The 22,445-nt window shown below is 42.6% G+C and overlaps 1 protein-coding gene across 1 annotated transcript in view; it reads right to left on the bottom strand.

Moving 5' to 3' along the window:
- Positions 1 to 19,875: 19,875 nt before the first annotated feature.
- Positions 19,876 to 22,445, bottom strand: part of CUNH3orf67 (chromosome unknown C3orf67 homolog) — a 220,966-nt gene continuing 218,396 nt past the window's right edge. The window contains exon 16 of the mRNA XM_028786032.1: positions 19,876 to 20,321. Coding sequence (XP_028641865.1) covers positions 20,209 to 20,321 — 113 coding nt within the window. The 3' untranslated portion in view covers positions 19,876 to 20,208. The remainder of the gene's footprint in view (positions 20,322 to 22,445) is intronic.

The raw sequence follows: 22,445 nt of genomic DNA, 5'->3' as shown, positions 1-22,445 counted from the left end.
CATTGGTGTTGCCCATGCACGAGATAGGTGCCTAGGAGAGCTCATAATTCTGTTAGTCACAGAGCTCAACATAATGGAACACATATTCTAAATTTTGAGGGTTGTGTCTTACATGGCATGGACTCCCTTGATAATTGGAGATATCTGATGATTCTCAAAAGAAAGTTTTCTTTAAAAAAAAATTAACTGTTTGATTGTGCATGTGTGTAACTGTGTGCATGTGTGTACTACATGTGTGCAGGTACCTGTGGAGGCTAGAAGAGGGCATCAGATCTCCTGGAATTGTAGTTATAGGCAGTTGTGAGCTGCCTGATATAGGTGCTGGAAACTGAACCTGCATCCTTTGCAAGAACAGCAAGTGCTCTTAACCTCTGAGCTGTGTGTTTTGCTCCCACATGGCTTGCTCCCAGAAGCAAGTTTTTATGCATAGGATTATAAAGGAAACCAACTTTATTGGAAAAGTTATTAAACATTTTTTTAAACATCCAAGTTTGGGGTATGCATTTTAATTAGTACGTTCAGTAGCTTGGGGAAGAGTGAGTTGTCTCATATTCAACCGCCATTTCAAAAAATAGTGACAACTGTGACAAATTGAGATATCGACAATAACTGTAGTATTAAAGAAAAATATCTAGGATTTCCATTGAGACTGTAATAGTCAAAAGAGAACAATCCAAAGAAGATATACAGGGATACAAGAGGGAGTTTATTATGGACATTGGCTCATTTATTTGTGAAGATCAACAAGGCTAAAACCTGCCACCTGCAAGCCAGAGAGTGAAGGAAGACCATGTTACAATTTAGTCTGAGTGCAAAGGCTTGAAAACAATCAGCAACTTGTAGGATCATGAAAGGACATGGTGGTTTCTGGTCAAGCACTGGCTAGAGATGACCGGAGACTCTCAAGATAGATCTCCATATTAATGAGATACCTGAAGGACAGAGGGTATAGCCAATTAAACATTCCTTCCCAGACCCTCTTCCTTACAAAAAGGTATTTAACCTCAGGCCCATACTGAGAGTACTGGTGTATAGCTTCATCCATTTTCCGCCATGACAATAAATATCTTAAGATCATAGCCCATTTCTCTTCTTTGGGACCCGTTGTGGGGAACTGTGGAGAAGGTTTTCAACTACTGAGCCAGCTGCTGTCTAATCTCCCAACAACGACCTCTCTACGCTTCTAGCCACGGAGGCCACCAACTCAAGCAAGCAAGCAAGCAAGCAAGCAAGCAAGCAAGCAAGCAAGCAAGCAAGCAATCGGAGCCAGCTGTGACCCAGCCAAGCGAGTCTCCATGACCAAGACTCTCATCCCCAAGGGTTGCAGCCAGAGCTTCTCCCTCCCTGCAGGACCTCAGACTTGTGATGCCGCGGCTTCTCACAGCCCTGTCTGCCCAGCACCAGTGTAGAGTGATCACAGTCAAATTCCCTTGCCTTTGTCCCTCTGAGCCATGGCCCTAGCCCCTTGGGGGGGCAGTCGTTGGACCCACAATTCAACCCAACAAAGGACCCATGAAGGCTACAACCCCACAGCAACTCTTAGTTTAAGGTGAAGGTTTGAGAAACTCGGAAAAAAGGGACATTGGTCTAAGTCCCAAGTCTAAAGGTTCTCTGATGTCTACAAGTAAGAGAAAATAGGCATGTCCCATCTACAGATCTGAGAGTACAGAATTGTCCTCCAGCCCCAGTGGGTTAGATGAAGCTCATATCTAGACTAGATAAGCCAAGAAGTTTTAAGGTCTAGTTTTATTGTCTGTTTGGGTGTCTGATAACCTAAGCATATCATCTAAAATGAACCATTGTAATCTTATCTTTTGTCACCTTGGCTTATCTTCCTACCCTCTAATGGAGATCCATATCAGGTCATAAAACATGATACAGCTATCCTTCATAAAATGTTCTGGTGTTTTCCTAAGAGAAAAAAGGAAGTGAAGTCCTTGAGTATATGTACTCCTTTCACAAAATCTTACAATGTGAGTACAATGGCACAGTCTTAATAACACAGAATATGGATATAAAAATAATACAGCTTATGTTATATGGGATGAGAAGAAGAGGGACTTGGAAAGTGGATCAGAGGATAAAATGCTTGCTGTCAAAGTGTGAGGACTGGAGTTTGGGTCTCTATAACTCATGAAGAAGCTGGGTGGCACAGTGGCTGCCATTAATCCCAGCATTCTGGAGGCACACATTTAGAATTCATGAACCATGCTGGCTAGCCACACTAGCCAGAATTGATGAGCTCTGTGTTCAGTGAGAGGTCTTGCCTTGTTGAATAGAGAGTGATGGGAGAAGACACTGATGTCAACTTCTGGGCCTGGGGTCAGGGTCTTGGTTTTGGTTCCTTGGAACTTGGCTTTTTCCTCTGAAGAGACCGGGCTTATCAGTTTCAAAGCTGTCGTGGGCTCCATCTATGATGTACTTGAGATACAATGAACTTGGGTCCTCCTTGTGTAACATTGCTTGATTTCCTTCCTGCTGACTTCATCCCATTGTATGATGGCTTTTTACTGACTGTGTCCTGTTTTTCTTCCTTTGAGAGCTACAAATGGGATCTTGTACTTCTTAATACACTTGCTTGACATAGCCACCAGCTTGTCCAAGACCTCCTGAAGCCACCTGTCCTATCTTCTTTGTTTTTCATCTCCTGGTCCTTTTTCCTTAGGACCATTACTGAAGAATGACCTGTTGGTCCAGGTCAGCAGCTGATTGTGTTGCATCTGTAGTCAGGAAGGAGAGGGAGATAATGCTGCCTGGCTCAGTTTTATTTTTTCCTTTTTATTCAGTCCAGGATCTCAGTCCATGATATGATTCCATTCATGTTTAACATGGGTCTTCCTGTCTGAATTCAACCAATTTAGGAACTTTCTCATGGACATAGCCAGAAATTTGGTTTCTAGGGGATTCCAGATTCTGTCAAATTGACAGTATTGATTATCACAGTAACGAACAGACTGCTGTGCAGATATTCCATGTCACTTTTAATATTGGTTCTAGAAAGGTGTACTATAGTGAGGAATTAGTTAAACCACTTTGGTTCCTGGCATGTCGCTTTTCTAGCCTTTGACTAGCTCAATGGCTGAACATTTCTAATCCTCCCACAGCTAACAAACACCTTCCTCCAGTATTCTTTTAAAATCTATATTTCATCTCTGCTACCCTAGACCCAGCTGGGAAACTGGCCTCTAGGGCCACTTTCCTGGATTCGTACATGCCAGCAGGCCTTTAAATTTCATCTTTTTTCTTCCTGTCACGGTGATTCTTTGTCTCTCCTCTTTCTCCTGGCTTCTTGACTACTCAATCTAAAAGTCCACATCCATCTTTCTGCCCAGCTGTATGGCAATTCTTTATTATCAATCAAAGCCAGCTTGGGGCAGAGTCTGGAAGTGAGACTTTTTGAGAGCTGAAATAAGACAGTTAGAACCAATCCCAACAGTTTACAGCTTTCATCTGGTTCTAATGAATTTTCTTGGTACCCCATCTTAGGACCCAGCTGTCCTGTTGGAAATAACTGAGTGAAGAGGCCACAAGTAGGTCTTCCAGTCAGTAGTCCCACCTAAATTCTAGCCTTCATGTGTCCTCTACTTGACACTAGAAACATGTGAGAAGAATCTTCTAGATCATTCTAATTGCCAGACATTTAGTAGTCCCCTACTCATGTGAATCTTCCCAGCTGAAGCCACAGGTATCATGGAGTTGAGTTAAGACATAGAAAAAAAATCTGTGAGCATAATGCTGTGGTTCTGGTCTTATGTCTCTTGAATTTGGAGTGTTGTGTTATACAGCATTGGTAGCAAGACCATGTGTTAAAGAAGACATGATAGGCAGTCTTTTGTTATGGGATAAAGACCTGTGTGATATCATTTCCAACCCTCAAAGCCAACTTTTAGGGGGGACTCAAGGCAGGAGAGGGGCAGGGTATTCTATTGTTGATAGTTCATTTCTATCCTTTCTAGGTGTGAATGTCATATTCTGGCTGGGATTTTTCTGCTGGGGTCTTTGTTATTTGGGGACTGGTTGCCTTTGAAAGAACCCTCAACTGATACATAGACTTGTATTTTGCCAAGAGAAACAGCCACAGCTTGCAGGACAATTCAATTCAATGTTAGCAAAATATAGCAGCTGGCTCCCACTTACCTGGGTGGTCTGATTTTAAATTTACCTCTCTTATCTCTACCGTGGTGTCCATTCTGTAACGAACAGTGGCCACATCTGTGACCACACAATCATGTTTCTATCACCGTAGTGTGTTGAGACCCCCACCCCCTACTCCCAACCATACTGGCCATTCTCCAGCCTTGAATTTCCCAAGTACCAGTGAATATCCTTTTCAACCAAGAGATGGAAATAGAACCTGAAGTGAAGCAAATGTTCACTTTTGTGGGCTTTAAAGAACACGAATTCAATTGAAAATTGAAATTGCTCAGCACAATAATAAATGCTTACCGAGTGTTGTTATTTTGCACATCAGGTGGTAAAACTGTAACTGTGAAGAAATTACTTATACTAAGACTCCCTCCCCCTCCCATAATGCTGGAGCAGCAGATGAGCCAATAAATATGTAACACTTTGTAATGACATTTGCAGTCTTGGAGAGTAAGCCTCCTCTGCCTCCGCGCAAACAAAATGCACAATCATCCAATATTACACATTTTAATAGGAAAATTTAAGCCATATAATGTCGCTGGCATTTAACATTCAATGATTTTCCTAGCTGAGCCACAATGTGAGAGGACCTATACCCTGGTATTTGTGTTTTCTCTTTGGCAGGATGTTTTCATTCTCTGAAATACTTCTGACTGAAAATATAGAGCAATTTTTATTTTGAGCCAGAATCTCAACATGCAGCTCAGTCATTTTGTTCTCCTGCTTCAGCCTCAAGAATGCTGGGATTACAGGAGTGTATTACCATGCCTAGGGTACAGAGCTTATCCTTACATCTTTATTGTCAATGAAAGGGGCACCATAATAACATTTAGTATATGAATCTGTGGCTGCAGGGAGCAGGTCATGGTGGTAGGCAAGCCTTTGTATCATGGTGAGCTTCACCAGATGCATTCTGTGGCTCTCACTGCATTTGCTAGGCAAATTATAGGTGGTACTTTCTCATGAGGATTAGCATGGAGTGGGTAGTCTGAATAATGCTTAGCACATTGAGTTTTTATGAATCTTTTGTTGACTTTGTGTGTGTGTGTGTGCGTATGTACCTGTATATTCATGTGTGTGTGTGTGTGTGTGTGTGTGTCTTTACTAAGGGCAATAGGTAGATGTATGTTAGTCTCTTCGGAAGAGACTAACATACAGGGGTACATACATTTTATTTTTGACCTAAGATAGATATGGGGTAGAACTTCACTGACTGGTCTTGAAATCAACATGGACCTGTGGTATGCATGTTGGGGACCAGCTGTGGTTCTGCATCATCCTCTGCTTCCTCCCTCAGGGTGTCCGGGCTCCACCTCACAGAAGTATGAAGTTGAGTCAGGAAAAGGTGGAGTCTACAGGATCTTGGCCCTGCCAGGAGTAAGTTCAGGGGTGGAGGGCTTTCTCTCATTGGCTAGAATTTAAAGTCCTATGAAAGCATGGAGAGGCACTTCAGGAATCCCAGGTACTTTCTGGACAAGTTCTTATGGTGGGAGGTGGGGTGGGGAGAGAAGCTGAACTTGAAAGTTTGCCAAGGAATATGTGGCTTTCCTCAGGTAGAGTGTATAGGGCTGAGCTCACCAGATAAAGTCAGGCAGAGAAGAGGACGTTCTCCTGGAAAAGTGAGTCCTCCATCATGAATTTTGCAGGAAAATTGATGGAACTAGAAAATATCCATAGTGAGGTTATCAAGATCCAAAAGGGCATGCATAGTATGTATTCACTGATAAGTGGATATTACTCAAAAGCTATAGAATACCCATGATATACCCACAGACCATAAAAAGTCAAACAAGAAGGAGACCTGAGTGAGGATGCTTCAATCCCACTTAGAAGGGGGAACAAAATAATCAAGGGAGGCAGAGGAAGGAGGGACCTGAGTGGGAGAGGGGAGGCAGAGGGGACAGGATCAGAGATGGGGAGAGACAGGAGAGAGGCCCAGGGGACCAGGGGAATAAATAGAAATCTGCAGCTGCCTGGGGTTGGGAGTGGGGGAATCTTTAGGAAGTCCCAGAGACCTGGCATGGGGAGGCTCTTGGGAGTTAATGTGAGTGATCTTTGCTGAAATGACCAACAGTGAGGATATGGAACCTGAAAAGATCACTTCCAGTAGCCACACAGGACCCCCATTGGAGGGATGGGGACACCAACCCATCTACAAAACTTTTGGCCCAAAAGTTTTTAATTTGATTCTATCTAAAAGAAACACAAGGACAACGATGGAGCAGAGATAGAAGGAATGGCCGACCAGTGACTGGCTCAACTTAAGACCCATCCCATGGGCAGTCATCAGTCCCTGAAAGTATTAGTGATGTTATGTTGTGCTTGCAGGCAAGAGCCTAGCATAGATGTCCTCTGAGGGGCTTTGCCTAGCAGCTGACTGAGACAGATGCAGATACCTGTGACCCGCGTCACCTTCTCGCCAGCAAGAACGGACTCGGACACCAGGATCCTTCTGCAGCAAGCTTTATTCCAATGAAAATGAGGAAAGACCCCGAGGGGAAGAGGAGCTCTCCTTATATACCCATCGGGTCGGCGTGTCCCTACTCTATTGGCTGATGCGTCTCGGCAGATATGACACGTTGGGCTGTGTCAGTTTTTGACAGTTACCGGCTGCTCAGGCATTCGCCTTACTGGTGTTTAATGGCGATTTCAGGAGGGAGACTACGCATGCGCAGCAGCGCACCACAGATACCCACAGCCAAACATTGGACAGAGGTCAGAGACCCTTTTGGAAGAGTTAGGGGAAGGATTAAAGGCCCTGAAGGTGATGGTGACCCCACAGGAAAACCAACAATGTTAATTATCTTGTACAAAAGACATACATGGGCTGGGCTGACACATATACAGCAGTAGGCTGCCTTGAGTGGCCTCAATGTGAAAGGATGTGCCTAATTTTGCAGAGACTTGATGCAGTAAGATCAAGGGATACCCAGGGGGAGCATCCTCTCAGAGGCAAAGGGGTGGAGGGATGGAGTGGGGAACCCTGTGAAGGAGTACCAGGAGGGGCGAGCAGAATTTTATGTAAATACATAAATTTAAAACAATGCAAAAAAAAAAGGAGAAGAAAAGAAAAGGGAGTCCTTCATTTTTCGCTGAGCTCAGAGAAGCTATCCAGACTACAACCTTAGAGTAGCGAGGTACAACATAGACCTATAAGCTTCAGTCCGGGAGGCTTTGGTCTATTCTATTCCCTTGGATAGAAAGAGCTTCATGCTGCAGAGAAGACTAAAGGATTCTCACTTGGTTTCTTGGGCAGGTTCTTCCTTTCCCCTGCATAGGATCTCCTCAGAGCTGAGCAGTTCCTGTCACTGTAGGAAGGTCGGACACTTGGGCGTCCGAGAGCTTTGGAGCAGCAGTGGTGGGACCTGGTTGTCTGCCCTGCAAGTAAGTCACCTCTATTCTTGCTTCGGAGGAGTATTTACCATGAACAGGTGGTGAGTTTTATACGATACTGTTAAAAGAAGTCTGGCTTCATAATTCAAATTTTTAGAAAGTATTCCCTCTGTTTTGCTTTCTGGGTGAATTACCAGGATCAGTATTACCCCTTCCTTTTAAATATTTACAAGAAACCAGGTGGGTGTTTTGGCCTGGAGTTTTCTCTTTTCTTTGACAGGGGGAAAGGCCATTATGGCTCAGGGCTTTAAAGGGTCTTAGTGCGTGACAGCACAGCAGAGCAGATCAGTTCGTGGTGGACTGAGTGTGTGCTGGAGGCTGTTCACAGTGGACCCTACTCGAAACATCATGATATGTAGCCCTCCTAAAACTCTTGCTTCTTCTCATCTCTGCTTCTGAGTGCTGGGATCACAGGCACACTCCTCCATGACCGGATACCCTGGAGCTTTTCTTAGGAGAAGGGTTTAAACTCCTGTTTTTATGTTAAGGTATAGAACAATGGGCTTCATGAAAGCACCTTCCTATGTTGTGTTGATCGATTTCCTGGGCTCCCTCCCTGTCTCCCCCTGCTCTCTCCTCTTGGATAGGGCTCCCTCTACTACCTGCCTTATATCCTTACTCTCTTTCTACCTTCTCCCCTGAAGATCCCCCTTGCACTTCTAAGGGTCCCCTTCCCACTTCCATGACCTATACTCTCTCCACACACATATATACACGGCTGTAAACATTAAAATCTAGGATCCACATATGAGAGGAAGAGTGCATTATTTATCTTCCTGAGACTGAGTTACTTTGCTTAACATAATTTTAGTTCTGTGTAGTTTCCTACAAATGTCATGATTTAATTTATTTATGGTTGGATACAATTTTATATCTTTTTGTGTTGCCATCAGTTGATACAGAGTTGGAGAGAGATAATGGATGGAGCGGATATGGTACATTTTGAGTGGATGGATTTAGAAAATTCATCTACCTAAATGAGAGCATGATGTACTTGAGCATAAGGTAATTACATTTTTTAAAAAGAAGTAGTTCATAGGCTGGGAGATGGCAATCAAGTGCCTGCCTTGAAAACATGAGGACCTGTGTTTGAGCCCCAGAACCCAAGCAAAAGAAGTCATGTGTTGTGGGACACACTTTTAATCCCAGAGATAGGTGAGTTTGTGAGGATTTCGGACCAGCCAGCCTTAGTCTAATTGGTGAGGCCCAGGGTTGAGTGAGACACTAAAACTCAAAAAACAACTTCTGGAGCTGCCCTCTGGCTTCCACATGTGCATGCACCCACACATATATGCGTGCATGTCTCCACACCCCTACAAAAACACAATTTATAGCACAATGACAAGCAGTGTGATTGCACAGTAAGTCTTATAGTAAGAGGTGAATGGCAGCCACTCAAGTGTCACTGTAAGCTTGCAAGGTTGTGTCTCAAAAGAATGCTTCTGTGGCTTTCAAGAGCTTGAATGGCTCTTGTAGTTGTGCCGTGACAGGCTCTGATCACAGAAATGGATTATCTGGTATGAGGAATAACTTGGTCATACCCTGTACTGTATAATGGAGCTAGAGGCGCTGGTGGGGGGCAGTGGGAATGGTGGTGAGACTAACCTTAGGAAAGATGTTTCTGCAGCTCTCTTTTGCAGGTTGTGGCTGTGTCTGGTTATTTGTCCTTGTCATGGAAGGCACTATAGCAGGTGTAAAAGGTATAGTTTGACTCCCAAGATCCTCTACGCTAGCAAGCTTTTTATTAGCTGTGAAGCTAAAAGCTGAGTCCTACAACACCACCATTCTTGATACTCTCACTCCTGTGAAAACTTGAGTTTAATTCAAGATAAGAGATGCTCCAGGTCTTGCTAAACTTTCACACGATCTGTTGTGTTGTGAGATGGAAGCTGTATTTCAGAACAAGTTGGGGTGTGTGTGTGATTATAAATGATCCTTTGGTGCCAATAGAAGGTGGCAGCTGAGGATGCCAGGTTACTATAGAAACACCAGGGGAATAGAAAGGCAAGATGGATGCCACACTGAGGAGAAATAGATTTTTGAAATGATACCTACATGCCATATGAAACATTTCCCTTTTATTAAATTCATAGACGATAGTAAGAACATTCCCAACACACAAAATATCCATAACCTTGAAATGTGGTTAGGTATTTATGAAGGTAATCCCTTATGGACATTCTTTTGAAAAATGTGGAGAGGTTTTAAGGTGCAGTGGACAAACAAGAAGTACTGTTCAAGCTGCAGGTACAGTGCTAATGCCTTAAGAGCGAAGCAAGGTGCTGGGATGAGAACTTGGTTTACTAATACACATTGTAATGTTGGTCTTATGCATACAGTTGCTGACCTGAAGTGCTCCTGGTAGCTAAGTCATGAAGTGTGACCTCACCTTGGCTCCCAGAAAGATCCCGAGTTTGTTGTTGAGGCTTTAACTTCCTAGCTTATGTAGTGGACTGATACTTGTTATTTCTGAGATGTCATGAAGATGGATAGAGAGAATGTGGCCATATGTGTGATGGTTAGTCACCTTGATGACATCTAGAATTACCTGGAAGAAAGGCTTTTGGAGGGGGAGGCAAGTTTGTGGGGGATTATCTTGATTAGGATAATTGAAGTAAGAGAGCCACCCAACATAGGTGGTGCTATTTCCAATACATAATCCTGGACTGAAGACAAAGGTGGAAATGACCCGAATAGAAGTATTCACTGTTCTCTGCTTCTGACTGTCAGTGCAACTAGACAAGTTGCCTGAGATTCCCATTGCTGCGGCTTCCCTGCATAACGGAGAGCAACCTAGGACTGTGAGACAAGCCCTTTGTCCCTTGAGTTGCTTTGCCAGGGTATAGAGTAGATATTATATACTACTGTACATGTTGTATGCTATTAAATGCATTATGTATTGTATCATGGTAACAGGAAAAGAAACCAAGACAGCATGGCTTGGCGCAGTGCTTGGGAGCAGAGTGAGAACTCAATAAATGGTTGTGTTGACAAGAAACAAACTCAAAGATAGTCACTGATTTAAAGTGTTGAGCAGAGGCATAAGCCCATGTCTGCTCTAATGATTTATGAGGTAAAAGTGGGGAGACAGTTTCCTTTTAACAAATTAACTGGTGGTATTTGTTGAAGTCAGCTCAGCACAAATGCTTCAGAAACTGTGGGGATGTGTTTGAAGGACCAGTGAGCTTTGCACATAAACCTCAAGTGGTAGTCGTTACAATGGTGCATGTATTGCTTATGGCCTGTGACCATGTGGTGGAGCAGTGCCTTGAGATGGTCCAGGATCAATCCAGAGATGCTGCAAATGCCGTTTGTCACTTAGACAAAGTTTGTGAAACCACCATGAGAGAGTTATAGTAGGCACCATTTTAGAGGCAGGCATGCACAGAATAGCCTGGTGCTGAGGTGGTATCTTAACTCGATAGTGTGAAGTTAGTAGAAAAGCTGCTTCTTACCTTAGCTGGTTCCTAACACCCAGCCTGGCTTGAAAGCTGTGGCATAAACAGCGGTCCTCCCCCCTCCCCGGATCAGTGGTTCCCCCTAGATGTGAATCCCCAGTCCTAGGAGTCTGTGTTGCATCCCTTTGAGAAGGATGGATGGGAAACTGCATTTGTGAAGACATTTCTATGTGCTTGGTGAGGCTTTCTCTAAGCTGGGATTACATTCTGAGTGAAAACTTTAGGAGATGTTTGCAAATGTTCTCACGAAAAAGCATTTGTAAGGAGTGGTTGGCCTTTTGAACAGGAAAGGCAAAGCTGAAAGGGATTATTTATTAAGATGAACATAATCTGATCCAATCATTAGGAAAGCATCATTGATTTAGCCTAAGGGGAAGGGAGCCGGTCTGGAACTGCACACAGTTTGAATTATAGATAGTGCTTATTTAAAGTACTCTTCATATGCTTTAAGATAGAATTTGTATTAATAGTAAAAATGAGATGGCTTAGAAAAGTTCACACAGCACCATGAAGGAGAGAGTAGAAAGATAAATGAAAACAACCACCCCCAAACCATACAAACAAACATAAATTTATGTGGGCTTGTTGGTCAGAGCAGTGTATCTGAGATCCTTGCTTTGTATGGCAGCCATTGCTTTAATCTTGTTGTTTCGCCCTCTCTTCTTGACTTAAGAGTAAGATTCTGAAAATTCATATTGGAATCAGTTCTTTCAACCATATGGGTCAGACCTGAATTATTACAAACATTGAATAAATCCAGTTTCAAACAGTTTCTGAAGTGTCTACATGGCACCAGGTATTAAATCTCTAATTAGAGCTGGGCCTATTTTCCCCAGTCCTCAGGCAATGTTGATTTCTTCTGAGCATGCTGTATGGAGTCACTGCCTCTGTTTTCAGATTAAACATTTTAGAGCTCAGCCTTCCTTCTAACTGAGCAGAATATGAAACTCTAACTTGTGTACAGAAAAGTATGTGCCTGACCTTGCATGCTTTTAGGAATAATGCAATCACCACTACATAGCATCAGAATCCAAACCTGCTAGTCCTTGGTCCAGTACCTCGGGCACCAATGGTAGCCATAGCAACAAACATTCCGAGCCTTTCATATGTGCTAAGTGTATAGTTCATCAGTTGGCATCACTCTTGTCTCTAAGTTTCCTGGCTTGCTGAGATCAAATTGCCACATAAGACTTTGCAAACAATCTAGCTTATATTCTTATCCCTTAAATCAGTGTAGCCTGCAGAAGTCTTGAGCAGAGGCCTGTGGTCCTCTGAGACCCTGTGACTTGTTTTTTGTCTGGCTGATGACTTGCCTGCTCTTGCCCTTTCTTCTCTGTCCCACCACCATGCTGTGCATTAGCTGTCATAGTTCCTTCCCAGGCCAAAGCACTTCTCATTTAAGACTTTGTACAAATTAGATTTTAGGGAGGGCCAGGACCCCGAAGTGGTGACTTATGGGAGAGGTTTTCAACTCTCAGCATCTCTCCCACCTTCTTACATTCAGAAGAATGCTATAGGTCCAGGGAAGGTAAAAGCCTCTCTGTTTTTGCTTAGGTCAGAATAAATGTGTTTTTATGTGGAAGGAAATTAGCTTGAATCCCCTAAGAGCTAAAATAGATAGGAAAATCCTAAGGCTTCCTGGGATACTTAACAGTGGCACTAAGTCATGAATGGTTTGGTGACTTGATGGATCTTGGTTACACAAAACACTCTCTCACACAGCCCTCTTCTGAGGAGAATTTCGTTGTCTTCAGATTCAGTTAGCTATGATAAACTAAACATTGAACTATCACTATAATATAATGAGTTCAAATACTTTGAGAAAGGCCATTCACATAACTTTTATTACAATCCATACTGAAATAGTACTTTTTGATGTTATTGTTAATCTTTTACTGTGTGCCCAATTTATACATGAAACTTCCTCATGGTTCTGTAGATATAGGAGGAAGGGCAGCATATAAGGAGTCTGGTATTAGTCACAGTTTCAGGCATTTACAAGGAGTCTTGCAACACACACTCCCAGGATGAGGGGTGGCTCTTGTGCAGACCTCAACAGCCAAGACAGTGGCTCCCATCCCATTCAAACACTTACATAATGCATCTTCCTTCCCTTATTAATGTGGAAGCTGAGACCCAGATGTGTCCTGGAACATAGAATCTATCTGACAGCCAGGAAAGAGAATAGATGCTTTAGCTTGAAAGGTACACACAAAGAGACTGAAGAAAGCAACACAAGCATGTTTCTATCGGTAATCAACCACAGTGCAGCTGACCTCAGCTGTCAGCTTGTTATTGGATTGCCTACAGAGGAGATCCATCTATGGTCAGTTTGCTGATTGAAACTGTTGAATGTCACAGGCACCATATGCCCTTGGGAACCTCCAAACCACAGGAAGTCAAGAAGAGATGGAAACCCAGACAAAGAGAGGCGGCTTGGCTAGAAGGTTTCAGCCTTGGAGCCACATAAGGACCATTTGGGGGACCTTGCAAACACTCGGATGCCAGGTCATAACCCCAGGTTGGAATAAGGAGGTAGGACTGCCCAGGAGTGGGACCCAGGTTGCCGCAACTTTTAGAGTTTTCTGAAATTCAATGTAGACTGAGAATAAAAACTCTCCAAAATTATAAATCTAAGCCCCAATGTCCTTTATCAAGGTTGTAGTTATCAGTAATGATAACGCATCTGCCAAGCAGAAACTGTCTGAACTCGGTCCTCTGCTTTATCTTGCTCTCTTCCTGCTTCCTTTGCCATTTCCATCCCCACTGCTTTTCTCTGTGGTTTTCCTGTGGTAGGGACCAAATATAGGCAAGTGCTTCCCCACTGAGCCACACTGCAGTCTTTACCCGAAGCATACACAGATTATTTTGCTTAGCTGAAAAAAGTCACTTTTTGAAAGAGTAATCAATTTGCTATGGCAGATGTTCTTGAGAGTACCCAACCTCAGATTAGAATGTGTTGAAATAAGCTAATTAAGCTAATTAAAGAGACACTGTCCCAACACTGTCTATATCTAAACAGCTAGACACATTAGATTTTTCATGATTTTTAGAATTTTCTATATCTCAAAAGTCAAAGAAAGTGAAATATTGGGGGAAGGAGATTATACTTACTAAAAGTAGCAAGGAAGTTAGGTCTAATGGCAAAAGGATGCTTCCTTTTCTTAGTGGGGTTGGTTGAAAAGCTTGTGAAAGAATTTAATGCATGGTTTTAAATGTATGCTTCAGTTTTCCAGTTAATAGGTTCTATGGCTTAAGTGTAGGTTGGGTGTCCCCAAGGGGCTTACTGCGTTTAGAGGCTTGGTCTCCCTGGGGTGATCCTCCTGGGAAGTGCTAGGCAAGCTTGAAGAGGTGGAGCCTTGTGGAAGCTCTCTAGGCCACCTGAGACATTTTCTCGAGACTGTAAGTTTGGCCAATGTATACTTTCTGCTCCTGTTGCAAGGTGTAATTGTTTGTTCTTGATATTGTGCTCTTCATTTGGAGGTGACAGCACCAACAGGGTATCTCTTACCACAGAGTGTGAACTGTATCATGGGACTTTTGAATGCTCAAAAATGTGTGCCAAGTAAATCCTTTTTACCCCACTAAGTAGCTTGTATCATCATGTATTCCATGGTAGTGACATAAAGCTGGCAGATACAGTACAAAGAAAAAATGGTGAGATTTGCTTGATTCTTTTTAATTAAGATAATCCTGTCTCAGGAAGATATAAAGCAAAGCTAAAGGCAGTCTTAATCCTGTCTCTTAACTTACTGATAGATCATGGAAACTCTATTAATAGAAATTATATTTCAGAATGACGTATTATCAGAAGTTAACAAAAGTATTTTCCCCTTTTGGATTTAAGCTAGATTCTCCTAGATAAGTTGCAGCAATTAAAGTCCCAAAAAGAGCAGTTTCCCCAATGCCTTCGGAAGTATCCTCTATGGCAAATTAGAGAGAATTTCTGATCTACAGGTTAAAATATTGACAATACTTATTTCTATTAGGAAAAAGCTTTATATGCTTAAATCTTGCCAAGTTCAGCAAAACCCTGAGAGTGATGAGCTGAGCTGATGAAACCCAATCAATACTATTTCCCACACTTCACTCCGGTAACGCTTCACGGAATTACAGGTGATTAACTACAGAAGAATATGTCAGCAGTAAAAATTAGTGTTATCTGTGGCCCATGTTTATTGGCAATTTAATTCTTATAAGTCAAATTATTTTGACTTAATGTGACTCTAAATTATATTAAAACCACACAAACCAGAACCAAAGTATTCATTAAGATGTAAAGGTGCAATATCCATGATAAACGGACCTTTGCTTAGATTTATCTTTTGTTAGAAGTTAACTGTGTTACCTACCGTTATATGTCTGTATAACTGAAAATGGCACAAAGTTTCTTCACCTTGGGTAATGAAGGTCTCAGCTGGGGAATACTGAGGTTTCAGTATTCCTGGTTTGGGATGAAAAGTGAGACTGAAGAATGTTCTTGCAGCCTGGTCAGGAATCTGTAAGATATCTAGGTACCACAATCCTCCCAAAGCAACAAATATTCCAACCACACCCAGCCTGTAGTGTAACTGTCTCTTCTGTGTTGGACACAAGCTAGCTGATTTGAGTCAACTGTGGCAGGAAGGTAAATTGGAGAGTGAGGTCAAGATTAGCATATAAAGAAAAGCCATGGGCAGAGATAGAAAACTTTACCCACCATGGCAGCAGAGTGTAGCAGACAGAGCTTGAGCAAAATAGCCATTTAGACAAGTGACCTATAAAGGTCTCAACCACTGGAAACAAGCGCCATTGAGACTTTGACTTTTCTCCAGCTATGACCCACTTCTATACTCTGGGGGAATGCTGCCCAATTAATTATTTCTCCTTCTCCTACTCCCAATGTGTATCTGTCCAGTTTCTTATTGTGGGTCACAAGAACATGGAAGACCGAGTGGATTCCCACTGACCCAGATCCTTGTCTATACCAGGAGAAGCTGTTATCACTCCAAGACCTTCATGAAAGCAAGCCCATTAAAATCTCCTTGTAGAGGTAGAGCGGAAATACACTGGGTTCACAGCCTTCATTGAGGCCCTCCACCCTCTTCAGTTACATAGAACAGAGAAAGTTGACCACAGACAGGGTAATCTTCAATACGGTAGATCCCTACAATTTGTCCACAGGAATCTACAATTGGCACAATGTTTTGTGAGTTGCCCCTGCTGTGGGTGGGACTCTTCAGGAATTTATATTCCAGTAAGTTGCTCAGGGAACTTCCTGGTGGTATAGCAGCCTATGAGTCAGCCATGCATCTCTAAGTAACCTCAGTTCATTTATTGGTTCATTAACCTGGATTTTGGTGGAATCCTTTCTTTGGTTTGTAAGTACCTTTCCAATCTAGGGTGAACAAATGTATTTTAAAAATTATTCCCAGGAAAATTTATGGGCCATCTGAATTCACACCCTCATCTCTCACATTTCTACCCACACCCTCTATAAAGACTATGTTTCTAGTCCCTCCCTGCCTTGAACATGTGCTTCTCCACTCACACTGCATTTACTGATCTGGAATGGAAGTTCTGTTTCTTGGAGGGCAGCTGGGCAATGCTGATCCTTGACATATAAAGGATGTGAGCCTGGTGAGTTCCCCTCTGACAATTGAGGGAGAGATACGTAGAGTAAGAGATGTTGAGAACAGAAAGCGTCCACGCTCCTGGCAAGGTTCATGTAAGAGTCATCCAATGGCATGTAGACCATTGGAATCCTCATCTGAAGTCCTCCAAGTGGGAGAGGAACCCACCCAGAAGCGAGGATCATGGATTACTCTCTGTCCTCTGCAGCTGAGTGTCTTTGGGAAATTAGCTTTCCAACCTGATTCTTAAGGTCAGAAGCTTAAAGTCTTTGATCATTCTTGCTCTACCCAATTAGAAGACTGAATCCCAACCTGCCTACTAGGAGAAAGAGAAAATAGAATTTCCTTGATAAGAATTCTATGAACACCTTACCCAGAGTATAAAATGAAGGATGTATAAAATTGAGGTGCTGCTACACAAACACAGGGGCATAGCTGATGCTGAATTTTCATGGTTCTGAGTTCCACTTCTTCCCTTGGGGTTTCTGGGCACTGCTGCACACCAGGTGGGAAAGGATGAAGGGGAGTCTGGAATAGGTGGGGTAGCAGGAGTCCAGCTGTGAGTGCCAGGGTGGGGAGGTGGGGGTGGGCTTCTCTGATTCCAGCGTTATAGCTCTTTTAGACAGTATTCAGTGAAACAGCTCTCTTAGATGATATTCAGTTAAACAACCTGTGTTTTTTATTTGGGGGGGGGGGAGGTATGTGTGTCTATAAACCATGGAGAGTGAGGAGTTCTTCTTAGGGTAAATAGTCATTGGCTGAGGCTTACGGTACTGGGAATACTTCATTTGCATAGAAAGGCATTCCAGGAAGTTGAGCCTGTAATTTCTGCCAAGGACTATGTGATACTTCTCAGGTAGTGGGTGTGGGAATCAGTCTTCCCAGATAATGTCAGGCAGAGAGGAGGAAGCACTGCTGGGAAGGGGGGTCCTCCATTTTGTGCTGAGCTCAGGGGAGCTGTCTGGACATGGTAGACTGTGACCTTAATAGCAGGGTTTCCCAAGAGATTCCAGCAATTTCAGACGACAGAGGCACAGTGTGCAGAGAGAGCAAAGCAAGCATACCTCTGTGTTTTCTGTCATTTTACAGTTTAAAATACAACAGCCCAGAAGCCTCCAACAGCTGGATCTTTAACTAAAGTCAAAGAACAAGTTTAAAATTCTTTTAATTATTTTTTTTCTGAGTTCTGTACTCTGTGATGACACTGCTCTTGTTTCTTAAAACTGTTTAATATTCAAAAGAAACCCAAGCCAAGAATGTGTTTGAAACAACTGATTTGAGTGAAATTAATCTATGAAATACAGAGAGATACTATATGGCAAAGTTTTTTTTTCTTCCCTCAAAGTCTGCATATGTATGTTAGCCATTTCCTTCAATAGAAAACAAATTAGTTGGAGGGGGTGAGAGGGAGGCTGGTGCTGGGGTGGAGGAGACAGCGTGTTCATCATTTCCAGGGACACTAAATCATTGGTGTGATACAATGCATTGCTGACAGTTGTTCTTTCATAATTCCTATTAATTTTGATATGTAATTCAATAATAATTTAGAGACTGATGAGTCTAAGTCATCGTAAGTTGCATTCTGATTAAAGGAAACAGGAAACTAAATCAGTCACCAGACTGATACCTAATTACCTTAGGATATAGATCTATATTGAGTGGTTTTATTTTTTCAGCGTCCATTTTGCAGCCACCAGTCCTAGATATAAATGGCACACATTGGGAACTAAGGCCTTGAAAGTAAACGGAGACCGTGGAATGGTTTCCACAGGCATACATGCCACTAGTCATTCATGAGACTTTCAACCTGGAATGCAAAGCTAAGTCACTGTTTCAAAAATCCCTAATGTCCAGGATGTACTTGGAACCAACCAAGCCAGACTCTGTGGATGTAGAACTCAGGCATCTGTTCCTAGGAGGCTCCAACAGGAAAAAGAATCTTGATACAGTAAAGTCCAGTCAAGGAATTTTCAAATAAACAAAGTCAGACTGGGCCAGATCTGGGTTAGGCCCAGGTGTGGTAGGAATGGTGATCTCACAGTGAGATCCCACCCAACTAGCTTATTGTCTGTGCTTACAAAGGCAGGCAGACCTCTGAATTAATTTGCAATATTAAAAATAAATGTGCTTGCTGTCTTTTCTAAGAATCGGGGGTGTTGTTTCATGGGACAATCAAAAGGGAACATGGGTAATGACTGAATTGATAGGTAAATAAAAGACTGGGCTTTCCATAGAGTTTTTTGGAATTGTAAGAGAGAGCTGTCTTGAGAGAGAGAGCTATCTGGAAAGCTATCTCAAGCAGAACACAGGCTGTCTCTTGGACCCACCATTTGACTTCCAGTTGTTCTTTGGCAGCTTTCAGACACCCCTTCCTTAGAACCCCTCTCTAAGTTGAGGCTAGTCCTTGGCAATTTTGCATGCTCTATGAAGCCCCGTTTTATTCATTTTCATTTTGTAAACATGAAGATATTTGAGAGAAATTCATAACAAAGTATAATTTGAGAAAAGGGATTAAAAGCTTATCAAGCACAAACATGGCTTTAAATAATGTATGATCCTTTGGACAGGAGCCCAAATCTGCTTGTGGAAAAAAGTTACTTTCCCTATCGAGCAATATTAAATGAAATCAGAGAACTGCTGTTAAATCCATCCACACACCAATAACTTTCCACTTCTAACGGAGCTCTCCTTATCAAAAACCTTTATGAAATAACAAAACATGCCTGTTAATAAGAACTTTCTTGGCTCAGTCTTAAAGTACCTGGCACATGACTCAAGGCTGTCTATCTAAATGGAGGATGAGGATAGTTACTGCTCTGATGGACCTTAAAGACCAAAGGAAGCCACTCAGCTCTCTCTAGGGACAGGTCGCAGAAGCAGTGAGACGTGGAAGAGTGTTTAGATGATAACTCCTTGTTAAATCTGGATCCATGGAGTGAGATTATTAGGATTCAAAGATCAGTGGTAGAAGTTAGGAGGAGTAAAGGTAAATTATAGTGCAAAGTAGCTTAATGATTAACAATGCTGTGATCCTGGCCAATTCTGGAGGGGATAGAACTGAAAGCACATAGTGGGACCACACCCACAAACCTGATCACTGAGTCTGAGCAGCTCATGTTTCCTAATGGTGACTTGCCTAGAAATAATTTGGTGAGAACAACAGGGTGAACAAAAGGAAGCAGTCTCTTGGCCTCTATACTTTATTTTTAATACAAACAAGACATAAAAAGGTTTCAGACATCTTTTAAACAAGAATACACTTTCTGTAGTGTATCAAGCCATCATTTATTATTGATTAACACTGGAAAAATTTGAATGAGTAATTCTTAATTTCTTTACACAACATATAGAAAATGAGACTTGGAGGATTGGAATGAACAACTAAGAACAAATTCAAAGCCTAAAATCTGGTCTGTGTTAATTCCTTCACAACTTTCAAAGCCACACACACACACAGCTACAAAGAGAATGCAGATGTTCTTAACATTGAATGCTATTCTATTCTTTTTTACTCCATGGGTCCCCATGCCCGACACCCAGGTCCTGGTACCCATTGTGAACTTCATGCTGCTGTTATGTTCCATCTCCAGAAGAAGGGGCTAGACCAACTCATAGTATTTGCCGGTCTGAGGGTCGAAGTAGCAGTTGAGACATGGGTCATACAAGAGAGTCAGCACTTCCTCTTCTTCTTCTACACTTCGGTCCTCTTCACCTGTGGGCAAGGGGAACCACCAAGACATTAACCATTGGCCTGGCCCAGAATTCCTAAAGTGCAGTCCCAGAATGGATTCAGGGTGGGGGTCACCACCTCTCTCAAGAGCTTTTCTCTATGCAAGCAAAGGTTAGGCTGGAAAGGAGGACCACGGCAGAAGCTGCTGGATTCACTTAAGCACTATAAGTTTGAGAAGAAATGCCAGGGACTCAAAGAGCCAACTCCATAATGAAGGATTAAAAAGCAAGTATGGGGCTGGAGAAGTGATGCAGTGGTTAAGAACATTGGTTGCTTTTACAGAGGACCCACGTTTGATTCCCAGCACTGGCATGGCAGCTCAAACTTCCTGTAGTAACTCTAGTCCCACAGTATCTAACACCTTCTTCTGGCCACCGTGGGCACTGTACACATGGTACACAGACATACATGCGAGCAAAACACTCTTACATGTAAAATAGAATAAAAAGAAACAAGCAAAACCAAATGGTATAGAGAAGATAAAATGTCAGAGCCATTAGCATCAGGATATACAGGATGATATTCAAAACGCAATTACCACACGTGCCAGAACTGTGTCCAGTGTGGAGCAGTGTGAGTCCAAGTCAAAATAGAGTCTTTACTCATTTTGTTCCAAAAAAGTTACCAAACAACTATGCATTTAAATGATGCCATTTGCAAAGCTAAAATCCATAAAGCAGAAAATATGTTAGGTGAGCTATAGTTTTCTTTGTAGTAGGAATGTCTAAGCTCCGTGGGGTTATAGGTGATGGCTTAAGTGGAGGGAACACCCATTGCCTAAATCATTAACTCGGTTTCCAATATGCAGTATGCATTTAAAGCTGTTTTCCAAGAATACTTTCTGAGCTCTCTTGTGTGCCCAGCAGTGTCAAAGACTTTGGTGTTTGAGACCCGATTCCTTCAGAAAGTCTGTGTTTTCCCTTCAGAATGAGAAGGGTGAGGGTAGTCACAGAGAATAAGAGGTGCTTAGGACATTTTCCTCTTTTTTAGCTCACCCCTACCAATGACAAGTGTGTGCTGTGAGCATGAGAAAGATCTGAAGTGACAGAGGTTCAGTGGAAAACTGCATGGTTCATGGGTGTGCCTCTTTTTGTGTGTATACACTGAATGGAGGTTAAAGGTCAATGGGTGTTGTCATGCTCTGAGGCTCTCTAGCTTACATTTTGAAACAGTATCCTTCCCTGAACTGGAAGCTCACTGGATTGGCTAGAATGACTGGCCAATGAGCCTCAGAGACTCACCCATCTCCACCTTCCAGTGCTGGGAATAGAGGTCTGAACTCCCATTCTTGACTTTTATGCGAGTGTTGCAATCTGAACTCAAGTCCTTATGTTTGTGTGGCAGGCACATTATTGACTGAGTCATTTTTTCAGTCTCTAAAATTGTTTCTTGAAAACATAAGTAAAAGCCTATGATCTTACTGGGATGTGTACTAAACTGTTACTTCAATAATCAGGGAGTTCAGGGCCATGAGTTCTAGACCAGCCGGGTCACAGCAATGCCCTGACTTCAAAAACAAAACAAAACAAAACAAAACAAAACAAAACAAAACAAAACAAAACATAACAAAACAAAACACAAAACCACAAAAAGTCCATGATCTTAAATGCTCATGGTACAGTCAGGTGGTGGAGGAGGCTGGCATTTTACCAGGAAAATCAGAGCAAGCTGTCACAATCACCATCAGGACATCGGTAAACTGGAGTTATGACCACAGGCATAAGCTCTCATAATGAACAAGGCTTGGAAGCCACTCTAGAACCTATTTCCTCTTGTTACCACCTGAAACATAGCCCCTTCTGGAGCCAGACACTGAGGTGGTTACCAGGTACAAAAGATTATAGGAAACAGGTTTGTTCTTAGGGAGTGTGCAGTGGATGTATGTTGGTGAGTTCTGCACCAACAGTCTTTAAAAGCAGGACTAAGACGAATGGATGCATCTGCCCCACTGGCTGGTATTTCACTGGAGGAGCCCTTAACAGTCTGGAGGGCAGTTTCTCTTGCAGTAGCACCTTAGACAGTCATGACCATGTAGAACAGCCAGGTATTAGGGTATTCATTTTGCAGATGAGGAAGCTGAGGCCTACAAAGGAAATAGGTCATTTG

This window comes from Grammomys surdaster, unplaced genomic scaffold (assembly GCF_004785775.1).
Source record: "Grammomys surdaster isolate TR1022 unplaced genomic scaffold, NIH_TR_1.0 125428, whole genome shotgun sequence".
Taxonomy (NCBI): Eukaryota; Metazoa; Chordata; class Mammalia; order Rodentia; family Muridae; genus Grammomys; species Grammomys surdaster.
This window is presented reverse-complemented; position numbering and strand designations above follow the sequence as displayed.